Source organism: Mobula birostris, chromosome 18 (assembly GCF_030028105.1).
Source record: "Mobula birostris isolate sMobBir1 chromosome 18, sMobBir1.hap1, whole genome shotgun sequence".
Lineage (NCBI taxonomy): Eukaryota > Metazoa > Chordata > Chondrichthyes > Myliobatiformes > Myliobatidae > Mobula > Mobula birostris.
This window is the reverse complement of record NC_092387.1, coordinates 2,121,986-2,133,464: the sequence shown is the minus strand read 5'-3', so window position 1 is coordinate 2,133,464 and position 11,479 is coordinate 2,121,986. Positions and strand designations below refer to the sequence as shown.

The 11,479-nt window shown below is 44.0% G+C and overlaps 1 protein-coding gene across 1 annotated transcript in view; it reads right to left on the bottom strand.

Annotated features, from left to right (window-relative positions):
• Nucleotides 1–3,958: 3,958 nt before the first annotated feature.
• The window catches only part of mtmr10 (myotubularin related protein 10), a 109,826-nt gene continuing 102,305 nt past the window's right edge, over nt 3,959–11,479 (bottom strand). Inside the window, exons 14-16 of the mRNA XM_072282962.1 lie at nt 11,101–11,271; nt 9,785–9,964; nt 3,959–7,125 (exon numbers count right to left, since the gene is read on the bottom strand). Coding sequence (XP_072139063.1) covers nt 6,529–7,125; nt 9,785–9,964; nt 11,101–11,271 — 948 coding nt within the window. The 3' untranslated portion in view covers nt 3,959–6,528. The remainder of the gene's footprint in view (nt 7,126–9,784; nt 9,965–11,100; nt 11,272–11,479) is intronic.

Here is an 11,479-nt window from a genome sequence, read left to right as displayed (position 1 = left end):
AGGAAGGGTGAAAAGTTTGTTTGGACAGAACCTTGAAAGAAGGCATTTGATCAGTTAAAAGCCATTTTATGTCATCAACCTGTACTCCGAGTACCTGATTTTACAAAGCCATTCTCTGTGGCTGTGGATGCCAGTGATGAAGCTGCAGGTTATTACAAAAGAATGATTGAACATCTTGTAGCTTACTTTTCAAGGAAATTCAATGAGCATCAAAGAAATTATTTTACCATCGAGAGAGAATTGTTGTTACTTATTTTAGCTTCGCAGCATTTCGATGTTTGTGTTTGCCCAGCTCAGAAACCACTTGTGGTTTACACAGATCATAATCCATTGGTGTTTTTGAGTGAGATGAAGGACAAAAACAGAAGGCTGTTAAAGTGTAGTCTGACTTTGCAGGAATTTGATCTTATGATAACTCACATTAAAGGCAAAGATAATGTAATTGCTGATTGTCTTTCTAGATGTTAAGCTTGCAATGTATTTTTAATAGTGAAGTAGAATCTGGTATTTGTATATGTTTCTGCAATGTGTTATATGGTAACCAGACATGTATTGTTTTACATACTGTAGTTTGCAGTTACAATTTTCCTTTTTGGGGGGAAGTGTTATGAACCCACAGGTCACTTTAAAATAACACTTCAGTGAGGCAGGACTATGATGTTGTTGCAACACACATCAAAGTTGCTGGTGAATGCAGCAGGCCAGGCAGCATCTCTAGGAAGAGGTACAGTTGACGTTTCGGGCCGAGACCCTTCGTCAGGACTAACTGAAGGAAGAGCTAGTAAGAGATTTGAAAGTGAGAGGGGGAGGGGGAGATCCAAAATAATAGGAGAAGACAGGAGGGGAAGGGATGGAGCCAAGAGCTGGACAGGTGATTGACAAAAGGGATATGAGAGGATCATGGGACAGGAGAAGGAAAAGGGGGAGGGGGGGAAAACCCAGAGGATGGGCAAGGGGTATAGTCAGAGGGACAGAGGGAGAAAAAGGAGAGAGAGAGAAAGAATGTGTGTATATAAATAAATAACGGATGGAGTACGAGGGGGAGGTGGGGCATTAGTGGAAGTTAGAGAAGTCAATGTTCATGCCATCAGGTTGGAGGCTACCCAGACGGAATATAAGGTGTTGTTCCTCCAACCTGAGTGTGGCTTCATCTTTACAGTAGAGGAGGCCATGGATAGACATATCAGAATGGGAATGGGATGTGGAATTAAAACGTGTGGCCACTGGGAGATCCTGCTTTCTCTGGCGTTCCTCCAACCAAATCTTCTCTTCGATGAGAGTTCAGTGAAACCATCTCTCACTGCTCCCCATCTGTAATTTCTTCAGTCTTCTCCTATCATTTTAGATTTCCCTTTCCCCCTCCCACTTTCAAATCTGTTACTAGCTCTTCTTTCAGACAGTCCTGATGAAAGGTCTCGGCCTGAAACGTCAACTGTACCTCTTCCTAGAGATGCTGCCTGGCCTGCTGCGTTCACCAGGAACTTTGATGTGTGTTGCTTGAAATTCCAGCATCTGCGGAATTCCTCGTGTTTACATACTATGATGTTGTTCACTGACTGACTCGCAGCTTGTTTACCTTTAAAACAAGGCCACAGTCACAGTTGGAAGGAAGGGAGGGAGGGAGGGAGGGAGATATATATATATATATACACACACACACACGCACCTGGAAAAGAGTAGCAGCTCCAGCTTGTCCAAGCTGGGGTTTTGGAACTCTGCTATACCCACAAGGGTGGGTTGATTATCAATCCAGTGCACATCGAATGTGTGGCTGTCATTTCGTATAATCCATAGGAGTGGATTAAGGAATGTCCTGTGGGACCACTTGAAGTTAACCCTTGCCTGGGTACATTATATGGTAACCCCTTTGAAGATGACATCCCTGTGACAGATCACTCTGGTGGTAATTAGTATGTGGATTTGGAATGGCTCGACAGAGGAACTTTGACAACTGATATTCATTAATTACCATCGTGGAACCTGTGGAATTCGACGTAATTGCCTTCTCTCTACGATTCACTCTGGATTACAAATATCTCTCTCCCATTATTCCTTCCATGGATGAACTGAACTTTCCTACTTTACCATCTCAAGACTCTAAGCTTTGTTTCCCCAAGCTTAACTTAGCTTGGAAGCTATATTACACATATAACACTGTTAACATTTGTTTATCTTGGGGATAAATTATGATATTATAAGTAGATACTAATAAAGATGATTTAAACATTAAAACCCGACTCAGTGTGAAATGTCTTGCTGCTGGTTTATTTCTAAAACATTACGGTATGTAACAGTGGAATTCTTTGCCACAAGCAGCTGTGGAGGCAAGTCTTTATGTACAGTATATTTAAGGCAGAGGTTGATTAGTCGGGCATGAAAGAATAGGGGAAGGAGGAAGAGGTTGGGGCTGAGAGGGAAAATTGGATCAGATATGGTGCAGCAGACTCAGTGGGCCAAATGGCTTAGTTCTGCTCCTTTATTTTACGGGCTTATGGTCTTATAAAAGTTGTCCCACGTGTTCCTTTTAAATCTGTTCAACCCAGGTAAGTGTGAAATGGTTCATTTTGGTAGGTCAAATACGATGGCAGAATATAGTACTAATGGTAAGACTCTTGGCAGTGTGAGGCTCAGAGGGATCTTGGGGTCCGAGTCCATAGGACGCTCAAAGCAGCTGTGCAGGTTGACTCTGTGGTTAGGAAGGCATACATCAATTTGCCTTCATCAATCGTGGAATTGACTTTAGGAGCCAAGAGGTAATGTTGCAGCTATTTGGGACCCTAGTCAAACCTCACTTGGAGTACTGTGCTCAGTTCTGGTCGCCTCACTACAGGAAGGATGTAGAAGCCATAGAAAGGGTGCAGAGATTTACAAGGATGTTGCCTGGCTTGGGGAGCATGCCTTATGAAAACAGGGTGAGTGAACTCAGCCTTTTCACCTTGGAGCGACGGAGGATGAGAGGTGACCTGATCGAGGTATATAAGATGATGAGAGGCATTGACCATGTGGATAGTCAGAGGCTTTTTCCCAGGGCTGAAATGGTTGCCACAAGAAGACACAGGTTTAAGGTGCTGGGGCGAAGGTACGGAGGAAATGTCAGGGTTAAGTTTTTTACTCAGAGAGTGGTGAGTGTGTGGAATGGGCTGCCGGCAACCATGATGGAGGCAGATACGATAGGGTCTTTTAAGAGACTTTTGGATAGGTAGATGAAGCTTAGAAAAATAGAGGGCTATGGGTAAGCCTAGTAATTTCTAAGGTAGAGACATGTTCTGCACAACTTTGTGGGCCAAAGGGCCTGTATTGTGCTGTAGGTTTTCTATGTTCTATCTTTCCTCTCTCACCTTACACCTGCATGCTCAGTATATTGCCAGGGAATTCTAAGAGGATAGGGTTGACCTCTTGAGACTCCATGGAAATCAAGTGATGGGTGGGAAAGGCAGAAGTGCCAACATTCAGTAGCACATCCTAGACTTGGCAATTCCTCACCTGCTGAGAATGCTGGAAGCAGCCGGTCCCAGCCGTCCGCAGGCAGCTCAGACTGTCCTGGAAGCGGCCAGTCCCGGCCGTCTGCGGGCAGCTCAGACTGTCCTGGAAGCGACTGGTCCCGGCTGTCTGCGAGCAGCCCAGACTGTCCTGGAAGCAACCAGTCGCAGCTGTCCGCGGGCAGCTCAGACTGTCCTGGAAGCGGCCAGTCGCAGCTGTCCGCGGACAGCTCAGACTGTCCTTAAGCCCCCAATTGCTGATATCCTGTGTGCTGTCATATCCTTTTGCAGTTTTGCTTGGGCCCCTGTCTCAAGGCCACTGTATAACACACTCTGGGATATAGATGGTAGAAAATGTGATTTAATTAAAAATGCAAATACAGACTGACAGTCTACTAGGAATATTTCATTTACTGGTCTGTACTGGAGTTAATATGCCTAAACTACAGTAGATCAGTAACGCTCCTGTCCAGGGATGTGCACAGCTCCCAGGTTTTTTGCATCTGAGCTTCTGAAAATGGTCCAGTTATTTATGAATAATGTCCATAAGACTCGAGCTAAAGGGTATGAAACACTGCAAAAACTGATCAAAGCAAGTGGATTTTAATGAACATTTTGCAGAAACACTTTATCACATTCTCTATTCAAATGTTGCTGGTAGTTTTGTTTTTTTAAAAATTCTGGCTGAGGGCAATTAGGACCCTCATGCTGAGTTTTCCAGAATAGATCTAGCTGGAGATTTTATCACAGGGGCTGATACAGGAGCAGGATATAAATGTTTCATGTATCTTAAATGGTATATCCCCTTGTGCAACAGAATAACACTAAGCAAATGGCTGTAAATAAATTACTGTAAGGAGACTTATCAGAAGCTGCAAATGATTTAATTTAAAAGCAGACCACAGTGTTGTGGAAGAATTTAAACTAAACTCAAAACTAACAAAACCAGTTCCTTCCAGTGGTGAAGACTGATCAGAGTTAAACACAATTTTTGGTGATTTTGCTGTTGTTTGGCGAAATGGCCAGGCCCAAATTCTCCACCACACTCTGCAGATGCTGCTTGTCCAGTATTTTCCTCTTCTTTTAAATGTTCAGAACCTACTTCAATGTTGTTTTGGGAAATGTGAAGAATGTTATGATTGTACTGAGAGAGAATCTGGCTGTGGATTCCAGATGAAGCAGAATTAATCTTCCACATCAGTTCACTGGGTTTCATTCAGCCACAGTTTCTCGTGAGGACATGGAGGATTATAAAAGAACTACAGCAGTTATCAGAGCATGTCCTAACAAGGGTTAAAAGGCAGTAACCACAGGGAGAGTTGGTACACCAGGGGCTGGTAATTAGTAAGGATAAAGTGCAAATTCTATTGAAGAGCAGCATTTGAAAGACAGAAGCCTGGTTAATGTTTGGGCTGGAGTCTGACAGACCTGCATTTAATAAGCAAGAGATTTCCCAACTCATTGCTTTCCTTTCTCCTGATCTAAGCAGCCTTTAGTACCCAATCCTGCTGCATTTATGGCAAAACCTAAGGAGTTCAATGCCTATTTGTGCGATTTCAGCTAGCTAGCATACGTTCAATAGGAATCTGTGGAATCCAGGATTCATACATTTACTGAAGACATACAGAGCCCACAGCTCACTGCTATACAATGAGCTTTCGGATCCTTCCTCACAGTTAGTTCACCCTCAACCCCACAAATTTCCCATGTTGATTCACTGAAGATAACTGAGACTGCTGTTAATCATAAATGGGTTGATGCGCACTGCTAGGAATGAAGACAGTACCCATTTTGTGGAACGGCAGCTGGATTATTCTCAACACAGAAGGGCTGGCCTGAGCTCGCAGCTTTAATGAGACTGCTTTAAAATCTAGTTTAGATACCATTGCCCTGTGTAAGTTCTAAAGTTCAGCCACTCAAACAGGAATTCTTTTAGTAGTCAGTTCAAGAGTTGCATTGCCTTCCATATCACACTGCTATAATGCAACATGGAAAAAATTACATCAAACATTGTCACAAGTGTGTTTACAACAGTCAGAGTTTCAAAAGTCAGGCACTTAAAGTTTCAAGAGTTAAGCTTCAAATGTGAGGATAGTCAGTACCCCTAGGGACTGTACCCAGGGAGAGTTGATACCTCTACTGACTGTACCCCTGAGAGAGGTGGTACATCAGAGACTGTACCCTGGGGAGAATCAGTACACCAGGGGCTGTACATTGTGGAGAATTGGTACACCAGGGTCAGTACCTGGGGACTGTGTTACGTCAGAGTGCATAGGGTCGTGGGAACAATCGTTGGAGTGCTTAAGCTCTGACGTTAAATATTCAAAGTTCTGTATTTCAGGTATCATTCGTTAACTGTGAATGTCCCAGTACGCACGGTGCTGTTTGATGAGCTGCTGTGAGAAGTAAAACTTCGAGAGGCACTGCTGGCTAAAATAACGTTGAGGTGAATGTTCCTCCAAGGCCTGTAGCTCCAGAAAGTCTATGTCTCGAGACCATGGGGATTCGGGTGATCAGACAATCTCCACAGAACAGTACTCAAATTCAACCTGATCAGAAGTTCTCTCTTTCAATATACAAGAATAATTTTTACAGGAATAACATTTCTTAAAATTTATGTAAACTGTACAGGCACACGTGGCCACTAGGGAGAGGGTATTAGTGCTGCAAAATGCTTTGTATTTCAGGCACCCAGTGAGTTTACAAATAGTGCAAGATTTCTTTTGTTGAGATACTTATTCTAGCCAAGCAGACTTTGAATTTGTTTAGACTGGGCCCCAGATTTAAACCTTGTGCTCAAACCACTATCCAACGCTTAACACTGGGGTGTCAGGTCAGACGAAAAGGAGGCAGGTTATGTTTACAATTGTTACTTCAGCGGATTTATAGAACACCCGAGGGACATCCTATCTTTACAGTAAGTGGTTCCTTCTTCATCCCTTTCCTCTGTGCAAATATCTAAGATAATTATTTTCATGGGTCCTCAGTTTCAGTTTGATTAGATTTAGCTTTTGGCCTTTGGTGTCAAGTGTCCATCACCCTGGGATCGTCAGTCTTCATTGGCCAGGGTTTCCGTAGAAGGCCACATTTTGGCACCAGTTAGCAGGAATTTGCTTAGTGGCGTTCCCAGAATGCTCTGTCGACAGAGATTCCCAATGGGAGAGAAGGGAAAGGATGAGGAGAAATAGTCTGGTGTCCCTGGTGTTTCGGTGAAATCCTCAGCCCGGAAGTACATCCTGCATTTGTCCTGTGGAGCGTCTGAGAGCAGAGGTTCACTGTTGTACTGCCGAAGGCGTTGCTGGAGTGCTTCAATGTCGTTAGCCAGTACTGAGATCTGGTGAAAAGCACTGATGAAGCCTCCATTGGTGATCTGAGCCTCAGGAATCCAGCGGAGGTAACACTGCCTCCACAGCTGAGTATGTGGGCTGCTGAGGTACGGCAAGAGCAGTCCGTGCAGGTCCAAGGGCTTTGAGAGCCAGTCCCTGAAGTAGCGTTCCATGTGTCGATCGTGGCTCTCGTTCAGCTCTGCCAAGTCAAGATTTGGTCTTTGTATCGTCGAGTTCTTGCGTGGGAAGAAATCAGGCTGGTCACTCAGTCGTCCATTCTTCACAGTGTACACAGAGTAGATGGAGGATGAAGAACTTTTCTGGTAAGAATTAAGCATAAAATAAAAAGTTACTTATCTGCATTCCTGCAGTGAGCAGTGGAGAGGAATGTGATTCCCCTTCCAATCTCACTCACTCCTCCTGCCTCCCACCTTGTGCAAATGACCTCCTCCATATCTCCCCACCTTTAGTCTGCAGACTGAATCCACTCACCTCTCTCACCAACTACCTCCAGAACCCACAGCGGTGGTGAACCCATGGCATGCAAAAATTTTGTCGGCACACAGCATGCAGTGACGCCCCTTGATTTTCTTTAAACCCCCACCCATAATACAAAGCTATCTAATGATTATCTTTCCTGCCAAAGAAGCAGTGGATTACTCTTCTACATTTCGAGAGTGTTGAGATATGTCCCGTGCTGGTTTGACGCCAGCTAGGCAGTTGGAGAGTACTTGACGTTGGATGATACGTTTTGAAATCTTCATAGACACATCAGTATTTGGACAGTAAACTGTTCTAACAAAAATACTATTTAGGAATCACATTACTTTATCAATTGTCTTTTTAAAAGATTAATAATTTTTGAACAGATTTTCTAAAATGCTTAATTTATTTCTGGCTTCGTTATACTTTTATTAATAGTAATACAATTAATATAGATAATTAACCAACAGTGTTCATCTTTTTTCCTTAAAAAAGGCCATAATTGTTGTTACTAATTCATTGATCAACTATCATCCCTGTTCAAAATCACAAAATACCTTTTTTTAGAAGATTAATGCCAATTTGGGCAGACGAAGAGATTCACCACTATTGGCCTAGGGTACACTTACATAGAACATAGAATAGTACAGCACAGCACAGGCCCTTCGGCCCACAATGTTGTGCCGACCCTCAAAACCTGCCTCCCATATAAGCCCCCACCTTAGATTCCTCCATATACCTGTCCAGTAGTCTCTTAAACTTCACTAGTGTATCTGCCTCCACCACTGACTCAGGCAGTGCATTCCACGCACCAACCACTCTCTGAGTAAAAAACCTTCCTCTAATATCCCCCTTGAACTTCCCACCCCTTACCTTAAAGCCATGTCCTCTTGTATTGAGCAGTGGTGCCCTGGGGAAGAGGCGCTGGCTATCCACTCTATCTATTCCTCTTATTATCTTGTACACCTCTATCATGTCTCCTCTCATCCTCCTTCTCTCCAAAGAGTAAAGCCCTAGCTCCCTTAATCTCTGATCATAATCCATACTCTCTAAACCAGGCAGCATCCGCATAAATCTCCTCTGTACCCTTTCCAATGCTTCCACATCCTTCCTATAGTGAGGTGACCAGAACTGGACACAGTACTCCAAATGTGGCCGAGACAGAGTTTTATAGAGCTGCATCATTACCTCGCGACTCTTAAACTCCGTCCCTCGACTTATGAAAGCTAACACCCCATAAGCTTTCTTAACTACCCTATCTACCTGTGAGGCAACTTTCAGGGATCTGTGGACATGTACCCCATGTACTTGGTCAGGTCTTGGGGATTTTTTAAACTTAATATGCCTCTTCTACAATGGGGCTAGTTTTGTGAACCGTCTGGTATCTTCCAAAATATTCCTATTCTTTCTCTTTAGTTCCTCAGCTTCCATAATTTCCACAATAAATACAGAATAGAAATATTCCTTTTACAGCTTGCCATTGCCATCTCCTTTTCCTCCTGACAGCCACATTGTTTCCCTTTTACTCATAATAGAACTTACCAATCTCTTAGAGATCTCCTTTATCTGATCTGCTAAAGCCAACTCCAATCTTCTTTTTGCCTTCCTACTATCTCTCATAAGCGTACTCCTATACCTCCTAAACACATCAAGGAATTTGCTTGATCTAGGTTGTGTAAATCTGAAATATGCCTCTTTTTCTTGACCTGAGTCTCCATACCCCGCCTCACCCTATGTTTCTAATCTTGTCAGCTTTGCCCTTCACTTTAAAGGAACATGCTGACCAGTAATTTCTCACAAAGCACCTGAGCTCTTGGAGTGTCTTGAATATTTTGATTATTTATGTTTTGATAGCCTTTAGTTGGTAAACCACCTCTTGTCAGGGGTGATACTCAAACAACATTAATGCTGAGGCACACAGGGCAGGAACTACAAGCTTGGTCAAAAAGGAAGGGTTCAAGAAGTGTCTACAAGAAAGAGAAGCCAAGAGCTTTAGGGAGGGAATCACTGTGGAGCTGGTGACCGACAGCCTGTCCATTGAGGGTGGAGTGGAGACAAAGGACTGTAAAAGCTGAAAGGGTCACAGAGGCAGCAGCACATGAGATTTGGAAAGGGTGAGAATTAAAAACCAAATCAGTCATTAAGCAAAGGTAAGTGTTCATCAGTAATTCCAGGGCTAACAGATGAAGGAGCAGGAGCAGGCTTCTGAGCAACATTCAGGTTGAGCACACATGCAAGTAACAGAAACTCAGACACAGATTTAGGCATCAGACGAACAGAACATAGTAACACTGCGGATGGAGGTAGAGCCATTGTTATAAGTTGTCTTTGGGGTCTGAGTGATACCAAAAATGGGAAAATATGTTTGTCTAAACAGCTGATCAACCACATTGAACAAAAAGAAATCCTCCCAGGATGTACGGAAGGAGCATCCAGAGCTGAGAAGTGATCTCTCAGAAACCACATGAGAAGTTAACAACTCGCAGGCTCTCTCACCTTGGCTCTCTTGAAGGATTTGATTGTCCCATTCTGCACACAGCTGACACTTTTGCCGACGTACAGAGGGTTGTTGAAGAGAGTCAGATCCTTGGCCGTGAACTGCAGAGACCAGTTCCACACAGAAGGAAACTCAAGGTTCTTCCCTTCACACTGAAGATTCCCATTTGCAGCAAAATCCTGCCAAGAAAGAGAATAAATTTCGCAATTGCTGCACATCTAGCACAATTCAAAATATAAATACTTGATATTCTGACTGAGGCAATCATCAAGTTTTCCAGTGAAAGGGGAGGGGCACTTGACAGTATCTTCAGAAATGAAACCAGGTAGGTGTTAGAGTTGTCAGTGGGGAGTACGACTGACCATAATTCTGTGGGGTTCCACACAGTTACAGCAAGGTGAAGGTGCTTCTCAAGTTTTGGTCCTAACCTGGGGGAAGGCTCACCTTGACAGTGAAAGAGACGATTAGGAGCAGAAACTTGTGCGTGAGACACCATCTGACAAATAGGAGTCATTTAAAAAGGTTTCAGGGCCAGAATTTTCTGCAATGAGTGAAAAGCAGAAAATGCAAAAGTAGGCAACCTTGGATGACAATGAAAGGTTGAGTGAGCTTGGAGCGGAGGAGGCTGAGAGGCAACTTGATAGAGAATTACTAGATATTAGAGGCATGGATGGAGTGGACAGCAAAGACTTTTCCCAGGGTGGCAACAGCTAATATGAAGGAGCATAATTTTAAGGTGATTGAAGTAAAGTATAGGAGAATGTCAGGTAAGCTTTTCACTCAGAGTGGTGGAACATCCTGCCAGGGGTGGTGGTAGGGGCAGATACACTGGGGCATTTAAGAGCCTCTAGGTATACACAGCAATGATAAAAAAAAAAATGGAGGGCTATATAGGGGGGGGGGGCGGTCCTGCCTCTGTGGTGCCTTCAGCTTTACAGTCAGTGGACAGGCTGTCAGTCACCAGTTCCACAGTGATTCCCTCCCCGTGTGGGGATGGGGAGATCAGCCATGATAGAATGGCAGAGCAGACTCGATGGGCCAAATAGCCTAAATCGGCTCCAGTCATATGGTGAGATTGATCTTAAAGTAGGTTAAAAGGTGAGCACAACATCATGGGCCAAACGGCCTGTACTGTGACATAATGTTGTATGCTCCATCCCCTAATGCCTGTGGGTAGTCACTAGGCCTCTGGAACTGCATTTCAGTCAACATCTCCCAGGAGTACTGTTATCTCAACAACAGTGTGGACCTGAAGGAAAGTTTCACTGGGACACCCAAGATGAAGGGGAGTACCAGGAAAACCCAGTTCACGCACCTGGCTCTGCTGCATCCGTTGGTGTTGGCTGTTGAAAAGGAAGGTCCCAAACAGGGGTATCCTCGAGCTGTCATATAACACCGTCAGGTAGGTCTCAGTGAACTCAAAGGCAGCTGGGAACTGCTGCAGTAACTGCCACACACAATCCAGGAAGAGCAAGAAGAGCGGACACTGTTGGTACATAAAGAACTTGACACAGTTGCACTGTTAAAGGAGAACAGCAACAATTGACCGTCTCACCCCAAATCTCAAAGTCTCAGGAGCGGTGTCGCAACAACATACTGCATTCAACATCAGTAGGGCTAAGTGAACTCCAAGAAGGTAAGACAAGGGCACACACACCAGTCATCATTGAGGGGTCAGAAGCGGAAAAGGTGAG